The sequence below is a fragment of the Peromyscus californicus genome, unplaced genomic scaffold, assembly GCF_007827085.1.
Source record: "Peromyscus californicus insignis strain IS unplaced genomic scaffold, ASM782708v3 Scaffold_4__1_contigs__length_199733344, whole genome shotgun sequence".
Taxonomy (NCBI): domain Eukaryota; kingdom Metazoa; phylum Chordata; class Mammalia; order Rodentia; family Cricetidae; genus Peromyscus; species Peromyscus californicus.
In genome coordinates this window covers 14,205,894-14,231,868 of record NW_026294562.1, presented here as the reverse complement: position 1 = coordinate 14,231,868, position 25,975 = coordinate 14,205,894, and the positions used below count along the sequence as shown (strand labels likewise).

Below are 25,975 nucleotides of genomic sequence, written 5' to 3'. Positions count from 1 at the left end.
GGGTATCTTATTGGTCAGTGAGGCTAGGTTGACTGGCCAGGAAGCCCTGAAGATTCATCTGTCTGTCTGAGATTACAATCATCCTCTGCTACATCAATCAGATATTCATGTGGGTTCTGGTGATTAATTTCAGGTCCCTGTATGTGGTGATATAATGTGTCCCCCAATATAATGTGCACCCTAATAAAGCTTATCTGAGGCTCAGAGGAAAAAGCCAGCCACTATAGTGAGAATAATCTACCTTTTTCTCCTATCATATCTGCCTGTATTTGTATGGCATGCACTTCACTGAGCCATCTCCTCAGACCCTGGCCTGGGACTCTGGAGGGCATTGTCCCCTCCCCTAACATGACCAACCTCACGGTCCTAACTAGCTCACCCTTGCCAACAGGTGCAGCAAACTCTCCTGGGGCCTTCAGCAGAGCAAGGGGCAGACACTGGTGCCGTCCCCCGTGTTTGGGAGGGAAGGGTAAGTCTTTGGTGCAAAGGGCTGCGGAGAGGGAGCTGTCTGTTGTGGAAAGGTCCCGTGTGCTCAGAGGACTAGAGCTTTAGCTTCGAGATGAATCTTCAAACAGCAAAAGCTCCTCCTTTGCTCCAGGGCCCCCATCTTTGCACAGGGGCTTTCTGAAGGGAGGCCTTGTGCTGGACTCTGCCCTGCAGCCCGCTTTCAAAGGCACTTCGGGGAACCCCGCAGGAGGTGCACAAGCTGCCTTGAAGGCAGAAGTATTCCGTTTTGTTATTTTAAAACATCTCCCAAGGGTGTAAGAATAAAATGGTATGTGTGTGAAAGCTTTGCTCGCCAACAGGAAATCTACCCTCATCCCTAACTCTGCTTTAAAAGATTCCTGAAGTAAAAACAAACTCCACTCCTTAGAAGAAGTTAATTCTTCCTTTATTATAAATAAGGCAGCCTGAAACCCCAAGAGCCTGCTGCTTCAGAAGCAGCCCGGGTACACACACAACAGGCTCCTGTTCCCGCCAAGTGCCCCCGCAAACAAGAAGCCAGAGGTGTTCATCCTGTGACCCTTCTCCCGGAAGTAAAAGAGAAACTGAAGGAGGTTCAGGCTTGGTCTTGGCCTCTGGAGGCTGGTTCTTGGTTGTTGTTGTCCTCTTGGATGCACAACGGAATACAAATGAACAGGGACAAGGCACAGATGACAATAAATAAGGCCGTCTGCCCTGACCCTGGAAGGTACCTACTGGATGAGGTGGCTCAGGGCTGCTGATAGAGCCACACTGTGAGTAGGCTCATTTTACAGGGTCCTAGATCACCACTTTGAAGTTGTGGAGGGGCGGACCACACATGCTCAGTCTAACTCCTGCTTACACGTAGGCATCCTATCATCTCTGGTTACCCTGCACACAGTAGATCCTCTCCACCACCAATTAAGCTCGGTGGTTAAATGGAGCTCTCTAAGGCCACGTGAGGCATGTGCGGGGCTACGGGAAGCCTGGTTTTGACACATGCAGCTTGTTGTCTTAACTTCTGGAGGGTCAGTGGGTACCACCTTGTGTTCTTCATTTGTGTTTCTTCTTTGGTCCACTGTCAAGTTACTAAGGAGATGTGGAGAAGAAATCTCAAACAATCAAGTTCAAGTGGAGAAGAAGCTGCTGGATCCTCTGAAACAGGCCTGGGTGGGAGCCCAGCTCCAGCCTCAGGCTCTGATGCTTGCTTGGGGTCCGCAACACTCTTTCGAGTTCCCAGGCTGTGGCTGAAGTACCCACATAGATCCCCAGTGAGCCCAGGCTCCATCACGTTCTTTCAGTCTGGGTCATCCATGAGGTCAGCAAGGCTTGTTCAGAAAAGACTGGCTATGCACAGGGGGTGAGGCCCTCTTGGAGATAGGAACTGGGAGATGCTTTGGGTCTGTGGACCAGAGCTGGGTTTTCATAGCACCTCTGGCTTATAAACCTACCCTTCCCTATAACCAGGACCCTGAGGACAGGTTAGGGCTATCATAATCCTTGACCCAAGGTCCTGTAACTTTCTCCAAAGTGGGCCAAAGTGCAAGCCAGACACGAGTATCTTTGCCCCTCTACCACATTGCTGGCTGGTAAGATCAGCTATGGAGACGGGATGGGCTTCTGAGCCAGCATCCAGTGTGGTAAATGGCACCCATCGTAGTCAGGACCTGGTATAAGGGTAAATAAAGGGACAGGGAGAGGGTGTGCACCTGAGTAAGATGTGTGGCTGAAAAACTGGCCAACTTTAGACTCTCCACCACCAAGTACCCATTTCTGTGCAATGGAGAAATTAGCCCCCCGGGTTCCTGGACCTCTGCCAGGTTCTTTTCACCAAGTAGTATTAACAAATGGTGGCACCGTGGGACCTCTATTATTGTGCGTGATGTGGTTCAAAGGCTGTGAGTTGCCACATCTGTCCCCATTCATGAGTCAGCTGCAAACAGCCAGGACCAAGAGTTCCTGGAATAGAGTGTTGAGTCTTAATCCCATCCCTGGCAACATCCTAGGTGATTCTCTGTCGACAGGAAGCACAGAATGGACTGTGATACAAAAAGGATTACATTCAGGTCAGTGCTTGCATTCTCTCTAACTCAGTACCCAGAGACTGTTCCGTCACTGTCTTGGTCATTCCTAGTGATCTCAAACTAAGCTACAAAGGATCGGTGCCCGAACCCAAACAACGGTTTCACCAACAAGCCCCTGTGGCAGAAAGGCAAACCAGGGTCCAGCTGCAATTCTGTTTCTTCCCTCTGCAGGACCTGGCTTCCCAGCAAGCTGAACCTCAGCTCCCCTCCCCCGAGGCCTACTGTGTTTCCTGCATGGGGCTACAGAACCCACGTAAGGTAGACGCTTGGGATGCTTCTCCCCCGGCCCTCGAGTCTCAGGCTCTACAAGGCGACAGCTTTTGGTGGTGGGCTGGCATGGTCTGAAGGGACATGGAGGGAATATTCGCTAATGAGCGTCGGGGCATTCTTAAGCATTTCATAGAAGGAATCCACTGTGCTGCGGTAAAGAGTCCGCTGCAGAACGAAGGGCCGGAAGAGGTTGATAGGCTCCGCTCTGCGCACAACCTCTGGGAGTCCCATAGCCTCAGGCACCTTGCAGTTGCCCACAAAGAAGTGATGGAGCTTCTTCTCCAGGAGGCTCCTCTCCAGGAAGCAGAAGAGCTCCTGCAGGCGCACGTCCAGCTGGTTGCCCTTCCAGTCAGCAGCCCGCCGGGAGAGCAGGAGGTGCAGCAGGGCAGTCTTTAGGTGGTAGTTGCTCAGCCCACTGGGGCCTGTCAGGCGGCTCTGCTTGGAGAGCAAGAAGGAGGCGATCTGCAAACAGCTGAGGTGGCAGGCACCCTCCGGCAAAGCCTTTGCTGTCATCCGGAGGAACTGTCGCTCATAGACAGCAAAGGACAGGAGCCAGTCAGTGCTGGAGGCTGCGGTTCCCCTGAAGGGCTCCTTGGGAAGTTGTGGGATAAAGAACAGGTCTGAGTCGTTATATTGGATCACAGGAGTCAGGATGAAGGGCATAAACTTCCCTGAGCGGAACTTGATTTTGAGAGACCCTGGGTTGTCTAGCTGGCCAAAGGCAAGGTCAAACTCGTATTTGTGGGCGATGCGGTGCCAGGCTCTGGTGAGAGCCACCTGGAACCACTTCATGACCTGCATGGCATCTAGGTACGAGGACTCTCTGGAGCACAGCAAATCCTCCATCTCATCACTTCCCCCGCCACTGGGCTGCACCCCACTATTCTTGCCATGGAGGAGACACAGCATGTCTTCCCCGAGCTTAGTCTTGTCGCAGATACAGCCTAAAGGGTCCCCGTCAGCCAGAGTCACCTTGATCTGACCGTAGCCCTGACGATTCAGGGGCACTGAAAGGCTGGAGCACCAGAGCTCTGGGTGGAAGCTGTAGGGCTCTGGGGGCACGAAGGGCACAAACAGATGGCACAGTAGTGGCCTCTCCACTTGCCAGTTTTCATACATGCTGTCCACGCCAATGAAGTCCTCCATCTCCATGTCAGTATCTCGGTTGCAGACACTCCTCAGAGCTTCCAGCAGGTCATCCACGAAGCCTTCCACAAACTCCCGGGTGCGGGTGGCATCACCTGTGGCACTCCGGATACAGTGCTCGTAGAAGTGGCCCAGGGTGGCCTTATTGGGCAGGGGAAGGCCCCGCAGTGGGCTGCCCCCCAGTCCAGACAGCTCATCCTCATCTCCACCCAGGCACTCTGGAAAGGGCCCGTCCTGGTGGTCCTGCCGCCATATCTCGATGATCAGGAAGAGGATCATGCAGAGAGTGCTCCAAAGGTCCCAGGCCGTGTGGGCCTCTGACTGCTGCTGGCCCTCCTCTTCTGCCTGCTGCAGGGCCTCCTCCTTCTCCGCCACCAGCCGTGACACCTCTTCCTCCAGGCGCAGCTGCTCCAGCTGCAGCTTCTCCTGGTGTTCCTGCATCTTGCGAATGATCTCCTCCTCATTCTCGGGAACTGTGGCGTTCTCCCGTGGGAACAGCAGGGGGTGGTTAATGATGGCCGTCACCACCACCAGACATACCCGGAAAAGCCCCAGGGCCATGGCTGTAGTGTTCCTAGGAACAGAGAAAGACAATGCTGGTCACACCTATGTTTCCTTCAAGGACCCTTCTCCCTGGACCCTCGTGCCAGCCTCTGCCCCCAACAGCTAGTGACGGTCCTCACACTTAACGCCAGCGGTCTCGTAACCATCTCCCATGCTCCAGCCCAGCCTGAGGCTTAACACATGTCACAGACATCTCCTTCTGTCGGCAGAACATCTCTCGATGGAGCCGGAACATTCTTGACCCTGAGGGTCAACCTTCTCTCTTCACGGCCCTTTGGTTGGGGTAGCTATAAACCCATATCTCAAATCCAGAGGTGAGCACAGACACCAGACCCAAGACAACAAGACTATTCCAGACAGCCACAGCTACACCCACAGTGATTGGTTCTGTGATGAATATATGAACAATCTGAGCTAATGGGAAGAAAGGCTTTCTATGTAATTCCCAGGGATCCAGGAATTTGGCTACGTCCGGCATGGGATATCTGAGGGGAAAAAAAATCTATCTACACTGTGTTCTTATGTCTGTTAACTTTATTCCTCTAAGACAAAATTCTATCAGTACAGCTACAGCTCCACCAGGCATTCAGGGCAGGAACAACTCTAGACACACCGAGTTCATTATCCATCTACTTTATTTCTCTGGGATGAAGTCCTGTTTCCATAGCTTCAGTTCTGTCCAGCTTCCTAGCTCATAGTCCTGCTAACGACTAAACTCCTATGCTTCCAGCCTCGTCTTCGTCCTCTGTTTCCTTTTTCTCCATCTCTGCTACTCTCTACTTCTGGCACTCAGAAAACTCTACCCGAGATCTGCTGACCCTCTAGGAACCTCTGTCTTCCTCTCCTCTCTCTCGCCATGCTGTTCTCTCCTTCCACAGAAAGTGCCTGCCCTTTCTTTCCCTGGGCACGTGGTTCTCTGCCTCCTCAGGAATGTTATTCTACCTCTCACCTTGATATGTAAAAACCTCTTTTGTTCTCAGTCAGTTGCTCTGGAGAGCCGCTAGGCCCCGGGTCAGGGGGATGATGCACAAGAAACAAAGCTCTGCGTGTTCCGCCAGCTTGTCTTTGCTTAGGTGACCTTACCCAGGTGCTGGCTCCAGCAGCGAAGTTACCTAGAAGTTCAGCAGGTCTGAAAATACTTGGCCACGCAAGAATTTCATAGTAGAAGACAGCTGGAATATTAAAGGCTGGAGAGCACCAAATATTCATCATAAATGGCTTGCCTCTTGACAGAGCCTTGGCCGGCCAAAGCACAGCTTTAACACACAGCTGAATCTCTATACTATATGCTTGCGGCCCGCAAGAGCTTTCCTTGTTGCGAGGGTTGTCTGATAACAGGATTACTTCTACAGAGTGGGCTGCTCTTCAGCCACCAGCAAGGGGAACCTGCCGCCCACATAGAGTAACCCCGGTACCCGGCTGTGTGTGAAACCGTTACTTCCGGTTTCTGCAGGCAGCTGCGTCAATCCGGAAATCCTCTCACTTTAAGCTACGCGAGTTGCTCTTCAACCTTCAAGTGACTCGGCCTCAAACACTGCCTTCTACTTCCACTGAACTTTGTTTAATGAATGCGAATTCCTGCAATACACGAAGACCTGGTGGTTAAGAACGGCCTGTGCCAAAGCTAGCCCTGTCACAGAATAACTGTGTGATGCTGGGCCTGTTAACTCGCCTCTCTGAGCCTAGGTTTCTTGGTTTAAAAGAAGGTAACTGTACCCTCACAGGGTCATGAAGTTGATGCTACTTGCTTCTTTTATCAAACCATTTGAACTCTGATTCTGATCTCTGAACAGCTTCTCCAGGACAAATGGATTTTTAGACCTTAAGTAATTTTTGGGAGAAAGGCTAACCTCTTGCAATATTTGCAATGGAAATTGTGATACACAGAGCACTGGTGGAGTATCACCTGAAATATTGCTAGAAACCCAGAATCAAGCCAGGTATGGGGCTGACACACTTGGGAAATGTAGTCAGGAGGACTGCCATGAAATTCAAGGTTAGCCTAGGCTATACAGTGGGACTACCAAAAAAAAAAAAAAAAAAAAAAAAAAGAGGGGGCTTAGCAGGTAAGCACGTTTGCTGCTCTCGCAAAGAACCAGCGTTTGGTTCCTCATCTATCACACAGCAAACAGTTACCTGTCCTCTAGTTTCAGAGGAAGTGATATCCTCTTCTGTCCTCCAAGGGCACACACACACACAGATAAAAATAAATTAAAAGCAAAACACACCAACAGAAAACTAAATGTAGAATCCCAGCCCCACTCTTGACCTCACTTAGAATCTGTATTTTCAAACCATCCAGATGGGGTTGGGGTTGGGGAGATGATGGCTCCATGGCTAAGAGCACTGGTTACTGTTGTGGGGTATGTGTACACTGTGAAGAGGTATTACTATGATTGGTGTATTAAAAAGCTGAACGGCCACTAGCTAGGCAGGAGAGTACAGGCGGGACTTCTGAGCAGAGAGAGAGAGAGAGAGCTCTGGGAAGAAGGGTGGAGTCGCCAGCCAGATGTGAAGGAAGAAGGATGAACAGATGGAGATGAAATTAAGAGCCTCACGGAAGAACAAAGATTAAAGAATGTGGGTTAATTTAAATTATAAGAACTAATTAGATCAGGCCCTCTGGATAAGTGAGACAGTTGATTAGCTTGAACTGTTTGGGAGGCACCCAGGCAGCGGGACCGGGACCTGTCCTCAGTGCATGTGCTGGCTGTTTGGAACCTGGGGCTTATACAGGGACACTTGGCTCAGCCTGGGAGGAGGAGACTGGACTGAATCTACCAAGTTGAACTCAATCCTCAGGGGAGTCTTTGCCATGGAGGAGATGGGAATGGGGCGTGGGCTGGGGGGAAGGCGGCTGCGGGGGGGGGGGGGGGGGGGGGGGGGGGGGGGGTCGGGAGGGGGGAGAACAAGGGAATCCGTGGCTGATATGTAAAATTAAATTAAATTATAAAATAAAATTTAAAAAAGAACTAATTAGAAACAAGCCTAAGCTAAGGCCGATCTTTTATAATTAATAAGTCTCTGGTCATTATTTGCAGGCTGGCAGTCCTGATGAGAAAGTACTACAACAGGTTACCTTTTTCAAGAACGGGTGTTTGATTCCCAGCACCCACATGGTAGCTCTCAACTGTCTATAACTCTTGTTCCAGGGGGAATCTGACGCCCTCTTCTGGTCTCCTTGAGCACTGCATGCTTGTGATAAGGACACACACATGCAGACAAAACACCTATTCCCATTTTTTAAAAAAGTCAGTTGCTCAGAGTCAACTGTAACTTTTAAGTCACATCCTGAGCAATGTGTTGAAATCATGCTGCTCTGCTCTTTCTTGATTGGAATATGAGTCATACATCTGTCCAACATATCCCCCCACTATACACTACCCCCTCATTAGTAACTAGTAAGCCACCTTGGCCATCAGGCGGGCTGCCATGACAGATATCACAGTGCTTATTTATGTCAAGTAGCCCTTATTTAACTCTGTGGCCCCAAGTGCAAAGGCAATGACAGCGGTGATTTGGATATGAGAACAAGAAGCAGAAAAGAACCTTTTTTTTTTTAATGTGAAAAAACAGGCATTCTCAAGGAAAGAAAGAAAATCATATTCCAAGGTCTCCTGTCTGAGACTGTGACGAAGGAAAAGAAATTCTTGGGAGTTTTGTTGCTGCACCTCAAACTGTAGAAGCTGTAGCTATAATGCGTGGTGAGCGGAGGGAAAGACTGTAGGGGTGTGTGTGTGTGTGTGTGTGTATGTGCGTGTGCGTGTGTGTTTAGGATAAGGGGCACCTCTGCATTAACCTTACCCTGCATCCTCTCCTCTCCTAGCAGGAGCCTTGGGAATTAATCACCTACCCTTTCCATACCTGCCCTGTCCCTTTCCTTCCAGTGACCTCAGCAAAGACAGCAAAGATCTTGAGATTATTGATGGCCAATAAAGAGAAGAACCCTGGGGGGTGGGGTGGGGGGCAAGCCAACGCTGGCTGACAGGAATTTCTAGGCCCTTTGACTTGAGTCCTCTGACCTTGAATTTGCATGAGGAAATTCTTGCCCTCACAGTACCTGGGAAAGGGGGTTCATCAACAGGTGAGGATTCCCCAGCAAGGGGAAGGTGTACACTCACAGCCCGTGTTGGCTGCCGGCCAGGGAAGCTGCTGGTCCAATGTGAGTCAGACAGCTCCACCCCGTACAGTTGCACCAGTCAGCAAGATCCAGAGGGGCTGGGAAGTGGAGGTTAGCCCCAGGGAATTCCAAGAGGAGACAAGTTCAGGCTGCGCTCTGAAGAGCCCACGGGTTTGAACAGATCAGGAAGCCAGGGACTGGAGAAAGTGCAGGAGGTCAGCCTGGAGGAGATAGGATGGGGGGAAAGTCCAGGGGCGGCCAGCCAGCCTCCCACTCAGAGCCGGGGGAGAAACACGCTGGATAACTGCAGAAACAGAGCGACCATGCTTTCCCCCACACAGAAACAGCAAACGATGACCCACCAGGGTGGCCCAGGCAGAACTGTGAGGCTGGCTGACGAGCTTCAAATGGAGTACCAGCAGCATAACACCAGATGGCAGCCAGCTAGCTGGTGGCCACTGAAGTTCCAAGGTCCTCCCGGGCCCCTTGTGACACAGGCAGCAGCAGCCTTTGGGCACCCCTGTACCCATGGCGACTCCCATGGGAGCTGGAGTCATGGGAGGGAGTCAGTGTCCACACCAACTGAGGAGGGAGAACATGCCACCAATGGGGGAGTGTGGCCAACACTCAGCCCTGGACTGGAAAATCCTCTTCCCCCTCACACAGCAGCTTCAGCCGTCTCACCAGAGCAAGGCCTCATGCCTGCTGAAGGACGCCCGACTCTAGGAACCCTCTTGCTCAGAACTCAAAACCAAGGAGTTAAGAGCACTTGGAGGAAGACAGACTAAGTTAACAAAGGCATAGGCACCTCGGACAGATTACTCCGCTTTCCCAATCCTCTCTCTGCGTCTGTCAGATGGGAAGAGAGCCACCTGCTGTCTTAAAGCCTGCATGGGGCAACGCCCCCCAGAGCCTCAGTGAGCGCCTTGCCACTGAGTGACCGATCTTATCAAAGAGTGGCTGTGATTGTGTAGAAATACACAGATGCCCCTGCCTGCAAGGGGGCTCTGGGGCCACAGGCAGCACCCATGGGGGTTACAGACAAGCCTTGTCAAAAGCACAGGCAACCAGCACAACAAACAAGGCATCCTGCTTTAGAGACACCCGGCAGACCTGGCCTTGAACTTTGGCTCTGGCCCTGGAGGTGTGTTCTCAGGTGGACCACTCATCTTCTCTAGGGCTCCCATCCTCATCCGTGAGGAGGTCAGAATGGCCCCTCCTTTACAAGGGTGCAGAGGTCAAGTGCTTATGGGGGCTCAGTACAGTGTCTGGCCCAGAGCAGGCACCCCACATGTGGCAACTTCTCCCCCCTGGGCCTCCACAGGCCTGTTTTCTCACCAGCCAAGCACACCAGCCCTGCCCTCGTCTCAGGGTGTGGAGGAATGAACGCTGGAAAGTGCTTTGGAAGCAGAAAACACTCCACTATTACTGCTGTTCCTTGGCACAGTGCTCCTTTCACCCTGCCCCTCCCCCTCCAGCAAATGGGGGGGATCCTTCAGAGCCTGGACCATCCTGCAAGTGGGGAGGCCCTGCCAACTCACCTCACTCAGCCATCACCTCCTTCCCAGGGGTCTTAACCCAGCTGTCATTTCGTCCCTTGCTAACCTCTGGGGAGGTTGTAAGCAGAGCCCCAGGGATGGGGTAGGTGGGCCAGGCCAAGATACTGAACGGCTTGTGGCCACTCCGTGCCTACCACCCAGAGCTGGGATTGAAGCCTCTGCTCTTCGGCTTACCAAGCCAGTTAACAGGGACCAGTGCCCTGAAGGCCCTGGGCAGGAACAGGGAGGATTTTGTGTTCTGACGTAAAGCTCTTGTAAACCAGGAATACATATATGTGCACACACACTTACATGCTCACACACCCTTCCTCAAAGGGTACCTTTCCCCCATTCCAAGGACATCTGTCTCTGCTGGTCCTAATGCTCTCAGCGTTGTGGCTGTCCCACACCTGTGGTCTGTGACATCTGTTGGCAGCCTTGGCCTTGGGAATAAACCTGGGTCATTTGGCGGGCTTTCGCCTGCTTGCCAGGAAGCAGACAGGAAGCCTGCTGAATTCCTCTCCACCCCAGCCTCACCCACAGGGAGGGCGGCTCATAGAGCTAAACTTGGCCTGGCAAGAAGCCAGATCTTGGGGTACAGAGGCTGGGGAGAGATGGTGACCAGTGGGTGTCTGGGTGAATGTGGTGCCCAGGACAGGTACTCTACCAGGCTCTTCCTGTAGGGCTAGTCAGAAGCCTAAGACCCTAGAGGAGAAACGTGAGGTGGCTACTTACTGGGCTCCCTTATTCCTGCACCCCAGAGCATTCCTCACAATGGCTTTGGTGGACAAACGCCACCAACAGTTTATTGGCTGTAGTTCCTGTCTCACAAGCCCTCACTAGGGTGGGCTTGGCACTGTCCACAGTGACCATTGTGGCCTTCCAAGAGGTGACTATGATCCCTGTTTCGCAGATGGGTTAATCAAAGCTCAAAGCACTTTCTAGACATGTGGCCACAGAGGCCAGAGCCAGCTAGATTTCCAGCTGCTCGGCCTGCCTCTGCCTGCAAAGCTCAGGCTTTCCTACAGGGCTGCTGCTGCGGCAAAGCACCCAGTACGAGGAGAGAGCTGCATCAGGATCCTCAGTGACCAGCGCAGCGCCATCCCTGACAGAAAAGCTGTACAGTCCATGTACAGACAGACACAAGCACCTCACCGGGACACATGAAAACACACAGAGAGCTTCATTCCTGTCTTTCGAAGGCCCTTTCGGCCCCATCCATTGGTGGGGGCGTCAGGTCCCTGACTCCATATTCAATCCCTCCCCCCTTTCCAGAGAATTCTGCAACAAGCCCGTGCCTTTCTCCTTCTGCCCCACCACCAGCCTACTGCCAACCAGGGCTGGAAGGATGACTCTAATCTTAGGCACTGAAGTGCCTCAGATCATTTCCCAGGGACTCAGTACCTCCCTCTGGGACTATGGGTCTCCAAAGCTCCCAACAGCAGCAGCACCTGGGAACTTGCTAGAGAGATGCATTTTCAGCTTCTGCCTGCTGATCAGAAATGCCAGGGTAGGGTCTAACACCAGTGTTTTAGCACACTCTCCTGGTGGTTCTTGGGCCCCCCCCACTGCTCTAGTCAGAGGACCACCCATTCTAAAGCCAGGTTCCTAAGTCGGGTACCCTCTGGGGAGAAGGAAAGTGGGGCTCCTGCCTTGTCACAGCTGGACTCTGGAGCTTGCCAAGGGCTACCAGCCTGTCAGATGTAATTAGCTCTGCTAATTAATTACAATAGCAGTCCGGGAGAGGCAGAGTCAAGAGGAAGATCTGATGGCTTCCTTACTGAAATGGAATAAAGGAGATGGATGATGGCAGACTCGTGTGTGTGTGTGTGTGTGTGTGTGTGTGTGTGTGTGTGTGTGTGTGTGTGTGTGTGTGTGGTGTGTTGGGGTGGTGGTGTGTTTTTTTTCCCCCACTGTCTAAGTTCTGGCCCCTTCAGGAAAGGAGTCAAGAAGACCCAGACTGTCCTGTTTATGCTGAACCTACTGTGTGCCTGGCCTTCTGTTTGGCGTTTCCAATTCCAGCTAATGAGATCCGGTTACGTCGGAGAAATAAAGCCAATACTGAGAAAGCCAGAATTTAGAATTGTACTAATCCAAGCCCCATTTTATGGACTTGCAAACTGAGGCCTAAAGGGGAGCTAGGTTGGACCTGGAGGGTGATGTAGAGGAGGAGGCTGAGGCAGGATGAGCATCCTCCTTGGGCCCTGCCAGGTGACACGTGGTAGGAATTTCTGGGCAGAAACATAGCAAAAGATGTTTTCATTATTGAGAGCTCCTTTGCACTGGGCACGACGTTAAGCACCCTGCAATGTGCTATTCCATGCCAGGCACAATACGAGGTCCTTTGACCATGCTCTCTACTGGTGCCAGACACAGTGCTTAGTGCTCTGTATGTGCGTGCCCTTTAACTTTCAGAACATCCAGATGATCTGCAGCGGGACCATCAGTGAGCATCACCCCAGCTGAGCCTGCTCCTCTCCCTCTGCTCTGTCTCCATTCCTCAGGAGGTTGAGGGGAATAAGTGGGTGGTCCATTACCTCCTGCTGCCGAAGGGTGCCTCCTGGCTACCAATGTGAGTGACAATTGACCACATCACCAGGGTGACTGTCTCTCAGGCTTCCTAAGCCCTGGAGAATCAGGGCCACATCATGAAGGCCCAGCGGACTGCAGAGCTCTTTTTGGTCTTTGTCTTGGTTTGGAAGGCAAGCCTGGGCAGCCCGAGCGCCATGGAGACCCCCTGCTATCGTCCAGCACTCCATCCCATCTCCGATCTCACACTTTTAGTGGAGTGGAGCCCCTAGCGTGAGACTGGGAGCAAGTGGACCTCCCCATTCTGAGTACTGCTGTAAGCTTGGACCACTGCCCTGACCTTTGTGATGTCATTTTATTCACTCATGCTGCTTTCTCACCCACAGGTCCAGCACAGCAAACCATGTGTCCTTGTGCAGCTTCCAAGGCACCCTGCATGGGCTAGATACAACACAGCCCAAGCTTGTCAGTGGGAACTGACTTAGCGAGTGCTGGGATATGGCAGTCACCTGTCTCTACCGACTCCATTGTTGGCTAACTCAGGACCCAGCACCAGGGCTCGGGCACCTCAGCTCAGTGTGCATGGCCTGCTATAACAGCACCCATTACCTTTTAGAACACCGGGGAGGAGGAAGGCCTGATAGAGCTGGCCTCTTGTCCAAGCAAGGCCCAGGGGAGGCACAAGGTACACCTCTGGCTGGACCACTCTTCACCTGTACCCAGATGAGGACAGGGAGGACATCTCTGCTGGGGGCTGGGGGCCGTGGCAGGCCTCTGGTCCTCGCAGGAGAGGGAAGGGCAGACAAAGAAAGGAAGTAAAGAAAGAGGAAGGAAGAAGACCGACAAGAATGATTGAGAAAGTAGGCAGAAAGGGTGTGGCCCGCCCCCACCCACCTCCTTTACCCAGAATGCTTGTAGCCCTGGCCTCAGCTACTGTCTACCTCCCCTCCTCAGTTCTTTGTTTTAAATTTGTCCAGTGGCTCTCCCTGCAGCAGTGGTGCTGAAGCCGCGGCTGTCGGGGAGAGGTGGGAGATAGGTCAGGTCACCAGCGAACAATAAGTCAGGGCCGAGCAGCGGGGGCAGCGGTCATTCGGATACACATGCTTTACCTGCGGGCAATGGCCACCACAGTGCATGTTCTGGGAACCCAGAGCGACAAGACCTTTTTTTTTTCTCCCTAAAAAAAGCCAATAATTTGGATTTTTATCAGAATCCTTCATTTTAAAGGACTGGTTACGACTTCAAAAAAATTCTGTTAAAGCCACTGAGTCCAATCAGCTATTCCAGAGGTTCTCCAGGGCCTGTGTACTGTCTGCAGCCCCTCACTGCCAGCGCCGGGCCTCTTCTCCGCTGCTGTCTGCCTCACTTCCCTGAGATGCATTGCTCTAGGCTCCTACCTCTAACTCCCCTCAGCAACTACTTGGCATAACTACTAATTCCTTCCCCAGCCTAGATCTAACCCCCGCCCCCAACCCAGTCCTGACTGTTCCAGTGTCTCCTAGTCAGCCAAGCACCCACCCTGGAAAGAATCATCGTGCCAGCATTTGAGGGATGACTTTGTGCCAGGTCTGTGCTGGGGGCTTTACGTAGATGCCAGAAACATTTGCTCTCTTTCCCATAGCTTCTAAAGAAATAGATACTAACGAGGAAACGGTGCTAAAGGTCTGTGGTTCTCAAAGACTGGAGAAACCCCTCTACCTAAGTCAGAGGAGACCCAGACAGACTGAGCAGACCACCAGTGAGCCAGTGGGAAGTGCTCACTGGGTTGGGGAGGTGGTCCCTTTGATGAGGCAAGCTGTGTTGTCCACATGGAGACTCTGGCTGAACCCAAGCAGGTACCAGGTCACATTGCCAAAAGCATTCTTGGAAGAGAAAGGAGTTTCAAGGAAGCCACCAGGATGCCAATCCTCTTGTCTGGACTGGGTCCTGAGAGTGGCCAGGGCAGTTAAGGGGCAGAGGAAGGACAGGGGCCTGGACCTGGTGGGAGGGTTACATCCTTCCTGCTCTGCATTTTCACTAGGTGGTGTGTCCCCCATTAACCACGGCAGGGAAACCATCCATCTCCCAGCAGGACAAGGTGTCCCTCTGTCCAGACCTCTGCCTGACGCCCCAGCAGCGGAGGACCTGGCCCACAGGGCATCACAGAACTGGTGACGTCTTGGGAATAGACAGGCGGAGGATGGGGTAGGGTCGGGAGGAAGGACTGCAGCCCTGAGCCCTGGCCACACCCCTTTCCTCTTAGGGCACCGGGAGTCCAGCAGTCACTGTGTGGACCGAATGGCAGGAGATGTGACTCGAGACTCACATCCAGGCCCTGGAGCGACCTTATTGGGAGGAAGGGACTTTGTAGATGTGTTTAGATGAAGGAGCTTGGGATGAAATCCTGGATCCAAGTGGGCCCCAAGTCCTTCTGAGGGGTAGAAAGGCTAGGGCAGAGCAGACTAAAACTCTCGATCTAGATGGGAGATGCTGTGTCAGTCAGGGGACACCTGGGCTGGAAGAAGAAAAGAAGGATCCTTCTAGAACCCGTAGGAGTGCAGACCCGAGACTGGTGTGGTCTCAACAAGAAAGCAGCCTTCTCTCTCCCAGCAACACCTCCCTGCCTCCACGTGGCTCTGCTCTGACCTCGGTTTGGCACCAATGATGCGTCAGACGGCACAGACTTTTGGGGTGAGGTCCTGGTATTCTGTTCTCCGATTGCCTGCGTCTCCTGAAGTCCCCCCCCCCCCCCACTTCAGTATACTCTTCTTTCCATGCAAAAGATCAAAGCGTTAATGCTCAGAGCCTGGCCACAGGCAGACTCAGGGGCTCCTCTCTTCACTCTCTGCCTCGCCTAGCCATCTGGGCCTTCGTTTCTGTAAGCTAAAACTCTACCCGATCTTCTTCTTTGTAAACTCCTCCCCAAAAGCATTTCAAGGAGCCTTCCAGGTTCCTCCAACTCGAGGTACTTCCCTCTCATTTGAAAAGAAAGAACAGGGGGAGGGAGTCAGACTTATTGACTAAGGCCCTGAATGTAGGCAAGGGTCTGGGGCCTTTGTAGGTGAGGCATCTCCTAGGTGTGCCTGACAAGTAACAGGCACACCCAAGAGCTGCCTCCCTGGGCCTCTATCCTTAGCGTTTTATCCCATGATGCTGCCCTGGGGGAGAGTGCCATCAACCTCACCTCACAGGGAGGAGCCCAAGGCACAGTCTGAGGCCATTCAACTGCTAAAGCGCCAGGCCTATACCTTCTGTGCCGAGCAACTAGCCTCGGCAGTTGGCTGCACTTCTTCAGTGTCAGGCTTCTCCAGGGCCGGGGAGGGGTGTCTTCTCTGCGTTCACATCCTGTAGAGTCCCTGCCACACACCTGCTCACAGTGCCAACGACTCACAGCTTACACTGGGCAGACCACACTCTGAAGAAAGCCTCCACAGACTCTGACTAGCGGTCTCCCACTGCCTGCTCTCTCCATGAGTTTCCTAGAGTGTGCACTGGCCAGAGGGGCCTCCCTAGACCCCCAGGGTTCCCACACAGATTTCTAAAGCTGAAACAGGCACTGTGGCTCACAGGAATGGCCTGTTAACCACTTCCCAGACTTGTATTGGTTTGGCTCAGGCAAGCACTCCAGAGAGTAGAATCCCCTACACACACACACACACACACACACACACACACACACACACACACACACACAGAGCCCTCCTTCTGGGCAGGGCATGCAGAGGCCCACTCGCACCCTTTCTGTTCCTCCACCTTGAGTTCTGAACACACACTGCCCTCCAGGGCTCCCTCCTTGGTAGCGCCGGCAGAGCAGGCTGCAGGGTGGACGCAGGATCCCCCCCGCAGAGCAGAGCCAGCCGCTGGAGTCCGGAAAGAGTTAGAGCAGAACCAAGGAGTAAACACAAAGGAAAACAAAAGCCCTCCCAGGCCCCTCCCCTCCCCACTGCCCCGCCTCCCTCCCTCTGGTCCAGAGGAGCTGGTGATGGTGGAATTACAGGAATTGTCAGTGCCCAGCAGCCACTTCGTTTTTGATCCTTGCCTGGGAACAAAGTCGGCTCAGAAGACAGCTTGTCTGAATTCTCCTGGACCACTAAGACACAGAGGAGGATGACCCCCCACCTACCCACTCAACCCATCTCCTCTAAGTCACCTAGGAGCCTACCCCCTCCCATCTCCTCTAGGGTACCTAGGAGGATGTCCTCCCACCCCCCAACTCCCACCCATCTCCTCTAGGGGACCTAGGAGGATGTCCTCCCACCCCCCAACTCCCACCCATCTCCTCTAGGGGACCTAGGAGGATGTCCTCCCACCCCCCAACTCCCACCCATCTCCTCTAGGGGACCTAGGAGGATGTCCTCCCACCCCCCAACTCACACCCATCTCTGCAGCCAAAGAAAGGCCTCCCCAGCTCATCCTCCTGAGGCTCAGGCAGTATCTGAAAGTAGTGTCTGGCCCCAACTGGCTAGGGAGAGGAGAGGAGAGAGAAAGGAAGCTCTCATGTACACACACTCACAAGCGCACGCGCACACACACACACACACACACACACACACACACACACACACACACACAAGCACACACAGAGGTGGGGGAGGGAGGGAGAGAGAGTCTGTGCCTGCAAAGTTCTCAAAACCCTTTCATCTTCTTAAAGGAGAACAAAGAGAAGCCAACCCAGCTGTAAAAAAAAAAAACCAAAACCGCTAAGAGCTGTGGTCAGCTTCTGCCTGTGCTGAACCTCAGGTTCCGGTGCTGGGACCCAGGCTGAACACCAGAATGGCTGCCTGGCTGCCCTCCCACACCTGTTGGTCACAGCTAACGAATTCTCTCTGGAACACAGAGGCCTGAACTGTCCAGCTTGGAACAGCTATTGAAGCCACTCCCTGAATTATCTGTGATGACACAGTCATACTTCTTGTGAGTTACCCAAAGCGAAACAGCACCAGCAACCTACCACCACTCAATTTCCAGCCACAGGGGCGGAGTGGCCATATGTTCTACCTAGGCTGTGCCTGGCGCTACGTAAGTGTCCAGATGAACACAAGAACCACGGCTGATCCATTAGCACCCTTTTTACAAACTTTTGCAAACTTCTGCTCTCCACCATTCCAAGGCCACCCAGAAACAGTCAGAGGCTCTTCAGCTAGGAAGAGTTTTAAGTCTGTAAAAGCTCAGAAGACAGTAAAGGGGCCTAACTGTGTGATCAGAAGGACTGGGGGAGTCCTGGCTCTGCCATGTGCCATGACACCATCATACCTACTCCACAACTTAAGGCCCATTGGTGAGGTATTGCACGTCACATTCGGTGCTGCGCACTGGAAATGACATTGTTGTTGGCATTTGTACTGTTTCTTTGGGAAGAACACAGTGAAGGGTGTCCCTGCAGATTCTTCAGAAGCCTGTGGACGCTAATTATCTCCTCCACTTCCTCCTCTTCTTCTGAAGGTCACAGAAGGAGAAGAGAAAGTCTGGTGACTTAGGAGCCTCAAAAGCATTTCCCACCCCCCATTCCAGTGAACCAGCAGTACCACTGTGGCTCTCTAAGGAACTTCTGAGCAGCCTGAGGGGCAGCTGTGCTATGAATGTTTGCTGAATAAATGAATGAATGGAGTCTTATTCCCAGGAGCAGACCTGTGAAATTCCTCGAGTGGAGTGGGGAGTCCTGGTTGAATTCACATCTAGACGGTCTTTCTGGGAGGGACTTTACACTCAGAAAAGCAGAGCTAACAGTGATGTACACCAAATACCAGCGAATGTGACTGAAACCCCTTGTAGATGTATCCCTGGAGACAACTGTAGCTCGTTTTGGTCTTGACAGGCCTTAAAACTCCAGGCCAATGTTTACAAAGCAAAAGAACCATGAATGAGGCCTGCAGAAAGTTTTATAAGAACTTTTCTCCCTCACTTCTTTCAAGAAAGACTCGAAGAAGCAGAAGATAGCCAAATGGAGGAAGATCAGAGTTCAATAAAAATGCAGTAAGGTGGAGCGAGCAAGTGTCATTTCTGGAGAAAGCTGGACAAGCGTCTGATGGCACCCATTAGAAGTTTAGTCAGTTGCAGCCAACACATAACATCTGATGCTTGAGCTTTGTGCCATGCGCTTTCTGTGTATCATCCTCATGTTAAACCTCTGAGGCAGGCACTCATATCCATTTGCAGAATAGGAAACTGAGGCACACAGAAGTGAGGCCACTCACCCAACACACCAGAGGTAAGATGAAAGATGATGCCCCTGCTCACGACACACCTGCAGGACATGAGACATGTACCTCTGAACTCTCTCCTTTTATATATGGATACTAGGACACACTGAACAAATTCATGGAACTGCTTCTCCTGAGAGAGACCGTGTGACCTGGGCAAGCCTTCTCACAGCCGATTAGGAAAAGGAACTGGGCTCTTCTGACACAGAGGGCGGGGGTTGTATGTGTTGGGGTAAAGCATAAGGAAGAAACAATGATGGGTAAACTCAGGGTATTGAGGGGACAGGATGTAGGAGTGGGGCCTGGGCATTCCCTGCCTCCTCCCTTCCAGCCTAGGGTGCTCTCCTGCCTCCTCAGAGATTCAGAACCAAGTCTCAGCAAACAAAAGACCTGTTCATGAGCATCAGGTGACTCCCCTGCCGCCTCTATGGAAGAGGGCTATTGAAACAGGCTCCGTGGGAACTGTGCTATGAGCTCACGGCTCTCTCAACAGCCGGGCCAAGATGATGACAGCATCCTTTCAGGATGGATGCTGCTTGTGGGGCGCTCTTCTGCATCCACTCTGGGCATCCACAGTGGCAGCTCAGGACAACTTGGAAGTGGTGTTTCTCCTCCCGGGTAACCATGAGTGGTCAGTCAGGGAAGTGAGTCACTTGGTAAGCACGGACTCTGTTTTCCCCAGGGACTCCTATGGGAGCGTCTCGATGTGTACTACATGTGATGTGGTAGTCGTTACCACCACCATTAAACAGACATGGAAACATGAGAGTAGAGAGGGATTGGAGGCTCAGGTCTGGACTTGGTGATCTGCCTGCCAGCTTCTCACTTTTGACACGCAAGCTGTGGGGTTCAATATGCTACTTTCTTGGTCTCTGGGCTACGGAGTCCAGGCAGAGATGCCTGAGGTGGCAGAAAGAAAGGCCTAGGAGACAGGGGATCTAAGTTGGAATCTTGTCTCAGAGATACAGGGCGAGTCAGAGCTTGTTCTTTGATCTAGAAAATGGGACTGTATGTACCTTGAGGGACTCCTGAGAGCAAGAGAAACAGATGTATGTAAAGGGTCATGGGCGGGCTTTGCTGGGAGCAGATGTTTGGTGCATGAAACTGCTGTTTTCTATAAAGATCAGTCTGTTGTAGGAACAAAAGGTTGTGGCTGGGTGGGGGTGGGGGAGACCAGTTTTCCAAGTACGAGCTTGCAAATTGTCTCCTCAGAGAAGGATACTTCAGTTTTCACTTAGAACCCTAAAAAGGCTACATTCATCTAAAAATTGGGGCTATTACTTTAGCCACTGACGTGCTGGACATTGGAGAAGCACCTGACATTATGTCTAATTGCACCAAATGGACTTGAATCAGGGCCTTTGAAGTTGAAAGGCCTTGGGTTCTGGAGCTTTATAGAGACAGGTCTGCCATGTCATCTAGTTTCCCACTTCTCTCTGGGAGGGCAGTTCTCCTGGGCCTGCATCTTTCATTGGTAGCGTTGGCTTGTGGCAGCCCTTGCTTAGGAATTCTGTCTGAAGGGCAGCGGCAGGTGTCACCTTAGATGAGGCTGAAGCCACAGGTCAGCAATTAAGAGAGTCAGAATTGCCATGAGTTGGGCCGGGTGCACAGCGATGTCCTCAGTGTGTCCCTAGGTACTGTGGCTGCTCTCTCTACTGCCACTCCCAAACTACCAAGTATCTCAGAAATACCAGTACAAGTTCCTGAAGATAAAGGCACTCCACAGGATTAATTTACCACTGGAAGAATCCCACAGGGCCTGTGAGAGCTGGGTGATAAGTAAATGCCTACCTCTTGGAGGGTGGCTTCCACACATTCCTTCCCTGTCCTGCCTTGGGTTATAAAGCTCCCCGAGCCTGCTGAATCCCTAACACAGTGCCGTGCTCGTCATATTTGCTTAATCAATGAAGAATCCTTGTAGTGAGGACATGGGGTGAGGACACAGGAAAGCCACGTATCTGGTGCTATCCGTCATCACACCAGTATCTTTCCCACACCCTTCCTTGGAGATTCGGGCTGCGGGAGCAGAAGCTCCTGTAGAGTCAGTCTGGCTCAGAGAAGAAAGAGAACATAGCAGTCAGCACTGTGCTGTCCCCTTGGGACACAAACCTAAGGCCTCAAGACCCTCCACCAACTAGCTCAACAGCCCAGAGCACACACTCAGCTCCCGCCCATGGCCCATCACCCTCTGTACAGCCTCTGAGAAACACACCTGTGGTAGCTACATCTTCTAGGTCTCTGTTCTGTAACATGTGTCTTACAGTTGAGGGTGGTTTGTGTCCTTCCTGTCTGCCTTAAGGTGGAGGTGTTGCCTGGGCAACAGTGATGCCATCTGACATGCTTCCATTCCAGTGATGTCACTGGGTGGGGCACATGGGCATAGGGGAGATATATTCTCTACAGGGAAATCTCAGGGGTCCTAAACCATTGAAGAGGACCCTAGGGGGCCTTTTGGACACTCTCAGGAGACTTTTTTTTTTTTTTTGTCTAGAGGCCTCTCTACCCTGCTTTCTTGTCTGGGCACCTGTTGCAGGCCAGGCTTGAAACCGGCTTTCCCTCAGGCCAGAAGACCAGTTTGACCCCAGCTTGGGGAGACAAGGAAGCTCTCCTTCTGTCCCAGTGGAACAGTCTGGATCTCTGTGGCCTCGTTTTTTCATCCAGACCTCAGTGGACAAAGCATCAGCCTGATGGGAACTGGGAGGAAGCTTAGACTAGCCACACTGTGGCCTGGGCCAGGCACTGTACTAAGTGATTTTTATCCAACTCATCCCTGAGATGGCCTATCCTGATTTTTCAGATGACACTGAGACATGGAATTGCTGGGGATGCTGTGAATGTGTTGCTCTGATTGATTGATAAATAAAACGCTGATTGGCCAGTAGCCAGGCAGAAAGTATAGTATAGGTGGGATAAGGAGAAAAGAGAATTCTGGGAAGTGGAAGGCTGAATCAGGAGACGCTGCCAGCCACCGCCATGAGGAGCGGGATGTAAAGTATCAGTAAGCCACGAGCCACATGGCAAGGTATAGATTTATAGAAATGGGTTAATTTAAGATAGAAGAACTAGATAGTAAAAAGCCTGCCACAGCCATACAGTTTATAAGTAATATAAGCTTCTGAGTGATTATTTTATAAGTGGGCTGTGGGATTGTGGGGGCTTGGAGGGACCTAGGGAGAAACTCTCCAGCTACATGGAAGAGACAAGGCACCTGCCCAGCTACCGAGAACATCCAATGATAGAGCTGTGGAGCCGAGACTCAATCCAGGCCTGTCCAATCCAAAGCACATGCAGGCCACATCTTGATTGTGGAGCACCTGGAGATACGGCTCACTAATCACAACCCCAGAGTGGCCCCAGACAGAGAACAGGGGGAGAGATCAGCTGGTCAGGGCAGGTGACTTAAGGCAGCCAAAGCAGACACTGTCCTTGCAGGCTTCAATTCCAGGCTTAAGCAGGGGTTCTAAGTGGCCACCTGTACTCCCCGACTCCCCAGGACCTTAGTGCTAACTAAGGACCATGTTTCTTTGTTCTGTGCTCAGCTTCTATTGACTCACCTAGGTCACCTAAATATCCTATTGATTTGCATATAGCAGAGTACAGAGCCCTGAAACCCTGAGATGGTAAAATGTTTACCTTATGCAAATATCTGTAACTGAGGGTTAATACTTGCAAAGCACTAAGCAAATAAGTAAATAAAACGAAGGGAAAAGCTGCGTTATGAAAACATAGAGAGAGAAATCCTACCAGGAAGCATCTTCTAAAGCACACACAGGTTTCTCAGTGGGTGCAGCTCTAAGGAGCCAAGGCCTGTGATGTGATCCTCCCAGGCACACAGGCAATCTGTTGGCACCAGTCACCACGGATGGCCTACACTTTAAAGTGCTTCTCCCAATTAATTAAGTACTGAGACAGGTGGTAGAGGAGCTAAGCAATCTTTGAGTCTGAGCCAAGAGAGGGAGTGTTAGAAAGGGTTTCCTCCGTGGTTTGGGGAACGCATGCAGATAAACAGGATTTGATGGCGACAGGAAGAGGACACAGAAGGGATGAAAGGCCTGGTAGAGCAAGTCAGCATGCTTGATCTCTCTCATCGCCTTCTACTTCTTGGAAGCTCCACCTTGCATGTAGCTGTCACTTTTTCCTTCTGCACCACACCCAGGTGGCACTTACTCATCCCTGTCTGTCACTTGAGGATGCAGACTGGATCTGCCACCTCACACCACTCAGTAATCAAAGAGGTCATCCGATGCTTGGGCCAAGCCTCACCTCAACCATCAAGGCTGGGCTTGCCTCTTTCCTTCCTCTCTTCCCAGCTGGATGAGTCTGCCATTTTGTTTTTCTTTTTTATGTATGTGGGTGTTTTGCTTGCATGTTTGTCCGTGTGCCACTTGCATGCCCAAAGAGGGTGTCTGTTCCCTGGAACTGGAGTTACCAGATGGTTGTGAGCCACCATGTGGGTGCTATGGAATTGAACCAGGGCCCTCTGGAAGAGTAGCCAGTGCTCTTAACCACTGAGCCATCTCTCCAGCCCATGTCAAACTCTTAATAATTGGCTACTGTGAATGACTGTCCAGTTAGTGTCTTGCTCAAGAGAACCAGGCTGGGGGATTGAGGACAACTCTCAGCTGCTCTGAGGCCCTTGTGTTAAATGGTACCATACAGCATCATCTTGCTAAGAGCGAGGACCACATTCTAATTCACACAAAGGACTGGGTTGGTACTGGTGGCCTTGGAGGTTACCATCAGCTCTCAGCATCCTCACAGTTCCATTAAGACTGGATGACGAGCTGGGTGGTGGTGGTGCACGCCTTTAATCCCAGCACTCGGGAGGCAGAGGCAGGCGGATCTCTGTGAGTTCAAGGCCAGCCTGGTCTACAGAGTGAGTTCCAGGAAAGCCACAAAGCTACACAGAGAAACTCTGTCTCGAAAAACCAAAAAAAAAAAAAAAAAAAAGACTGGATGACAGCATTCAAGATGGACCAACATCAGGCATGAATCACATTTCAATTTTTGAAAAACCTGGCCCTGACTTAGTGTATATATATGTCTCTACTATAGCCTCATGGCTGCAGCACCCTCAGATCCTTATTGGAGGTACCTCTCACCTCCAAACATGGAAACATGGAGGCATGCACCCAGAAGGCACTGCCCCTTCACGACCTCTGCTTACACCATAGCCAGCACATTGCCTGTGGAGATCTGACGGCTGTGCTCTACTGAACCCCATCTCTGTTCTAACCAGGGAATCTGAGGCCAGACTGAACAAGCCATTTTCTTTTATCCAGTTTCAATGCTTGGAACACCTGACCATAGCCATGCCCCTCATCCCTGGCTTGCATATAATTTAATCCTCTTTCCTCACTAGATGTATTTTCTCCACTGTCCACATAATCCTAGCCCTTCACCTCTGGAGAAGTTCTGGTTTGCCACTGGTGTGCCTCCAAGAAGCGGCTTCGAGAACTGGGCCCAATCTTACTCCTGTAGGCTGCAGAATGCCAGGTGCCTACCACTGTCTCCATGGAGACAGGCATGCTTCTGTCAAACAAGATCCCTTTGTACACTAACCCCAGAGGGTCCAAAAAGGGTAAACTATAAAACGATGTTTCTTCCAGACAGTGAGCAATTATCTCCCAGATGCTGCCACACCTTCTTGCCCTCTGATTAAAAAGTTCACCCACATATCCTTTACGATTCGTTCATGACCTGGAGAGCTTTTGGGATGATGGCATTGGGTTAAAAGTTCAGGGTTTTGCCCCCTTTAAACCAGAGCCTGAAACTGCTGCCTCTCTGAAAATTACCCACTTAGAGGGCAGTGTGTGAGCAAATGCTTTTCCATCTTCCCCAGGGATCCATCCAGAGTGGGTATAACCACCACATGGTTACCCACAAGTGGAAAATCTGAAGGCAGTATGGCCTGGGCCAGTAGCGATTCACAGGGAATCAGCAAATATCAAGGCCACTTAGGCAGACCACTCTGGCAGGCAGGCACCCAGAGGTGAATGACAGCGGCCTCTGCCACCATTTTCAATGCTGCCCTGGACCAATGGTCACAGCAGCTGTGTTGGCTTTAGCCGGCAGCCTCTCCAAAGCAGAACTGGTTTGTAAAGAGAAATCCGAAAGACAACAGAAAGCTACCCGACATTGATTTATATGGTACCAGGATCCGGCCGGCTTCTGTTTTGGAAAGGGTGACCATTCTTATACTAGGCAGTGAGGTAAAAGGCTAAACCAGGTTCTTCCCTGACTCGGTCAATATTCTCCCATTTTGTATGGAGAATCGGCCAAGGGCTTCTAAGTCTGTTTACCTGGCGGCCTGAATGAGGGAGGCTCAGAGTGGGCTTCGAGGATGGGGCTGGGAATCAAAGGCAGAGACTGTTTAGAACCCAGGAGAAAGTTTTACAGAGCGTAGGGTCTACTCCACTAGGAGTCCTGAAAGAGGAAGTGGCAGGGGCTTCATCCGGCCTGAAGCAACCTCTTTGCGTCAAGACAAGGTACGGATAAACAAACGTCATTCCCATTCCTTTCTTCCAGGACTGAGGCTCAGCTACCCAACCCGGTTTAAGATGTGGAAGGTCCCGGCTCTAGGCACAAACACGTGGCCCCGCTAGGGCTCCGAAGCCTGAGGCTCCGGGAGCTAAGCTGCCCGCTTCCCAGATTGCTGGAGGCACTCGGGGGCTCCCGGGCGCCTGGGCGGAGAGACCCCAGTGCATTAGCCACCAAGAGTGATGGGGGAGACAATGCCCACTCCGCATGCGTGCATTAAAGGAGTTCCTGGGGTCGGTCCAGGCCAGGGTCCCCATTCGTCGCACCTCGCGCTCCTGGCCACGATCTCCCGCGCAACTCTGCGGGAGTCCCCAGTCCCCTGCGCGCCCTTCATCCCACACACTCTGAGCTTGGGGGAGCAGCAAAGCCTCACATTGAAGCCCTGCACTCACGTTCGGCCGCCGCAGCCTCAGGGGTACCGAGTGGGCCTCGCTCCACGTGCGCGTCGGGGTCCTGGGTGGCAGGCTCCGGGGATCCAGGGATGCGGGCGACTAGATCGCGGCGGCTCCCGCCTCCTGGACTCCTCCCGCCCCGCGCTAC

At 52.1% G+C, this 25,975-nt stretch overlaps 1 protein-coding gene across 2 annotated transcripts; it reads right to left on the bottom strand.

The window, feature by feature from the left end:
• Positions 1 to 874: 874 nt before the first annotated feature.
• On the bottom strand, positions 875 to 25,975 carry Itprip (inositol 1,4,5-trisphosphate receptor interacting protein). Of its 2 annotated transcripts, none has more exons than XM_052712982.1 (2): positions 25,828 to 25,975; positions 875 to 4,539 (listed from the first exon to the last, which is right to left on the bottom strand). In XM_052712982.1, exon 2 carries the CDS (start codon positions 4,524 to 4,526, stop codon positions 2,853 to 2,855), a length of 1,674 nt encoding a protein of 557 aa, XP_052568942.1. In that variant the 5' UTR covers positions 4,527 to 4,539; positions 25,828 to 25,975; the 3' UTR covers positions 875 to 2,852. The 2 variants fall into 2 exon arrangements, with proteins under 2 accessions (XP_052568942.1, XP_052568943.1); XM_052712983.1 differs by lacking the exon at positions 25,828 to 25,975 and adding an exon at positions 13,326 to 16,557.

Coding starts and splice junctions, on each gene's coding strand:
- Itprip (XM_052712982.1), bottom strand. CDS start 4,526: ATGGCCCTGGGGCTTTTCCGGGTATGTCTGGTGGTGGTGACGGCCATC.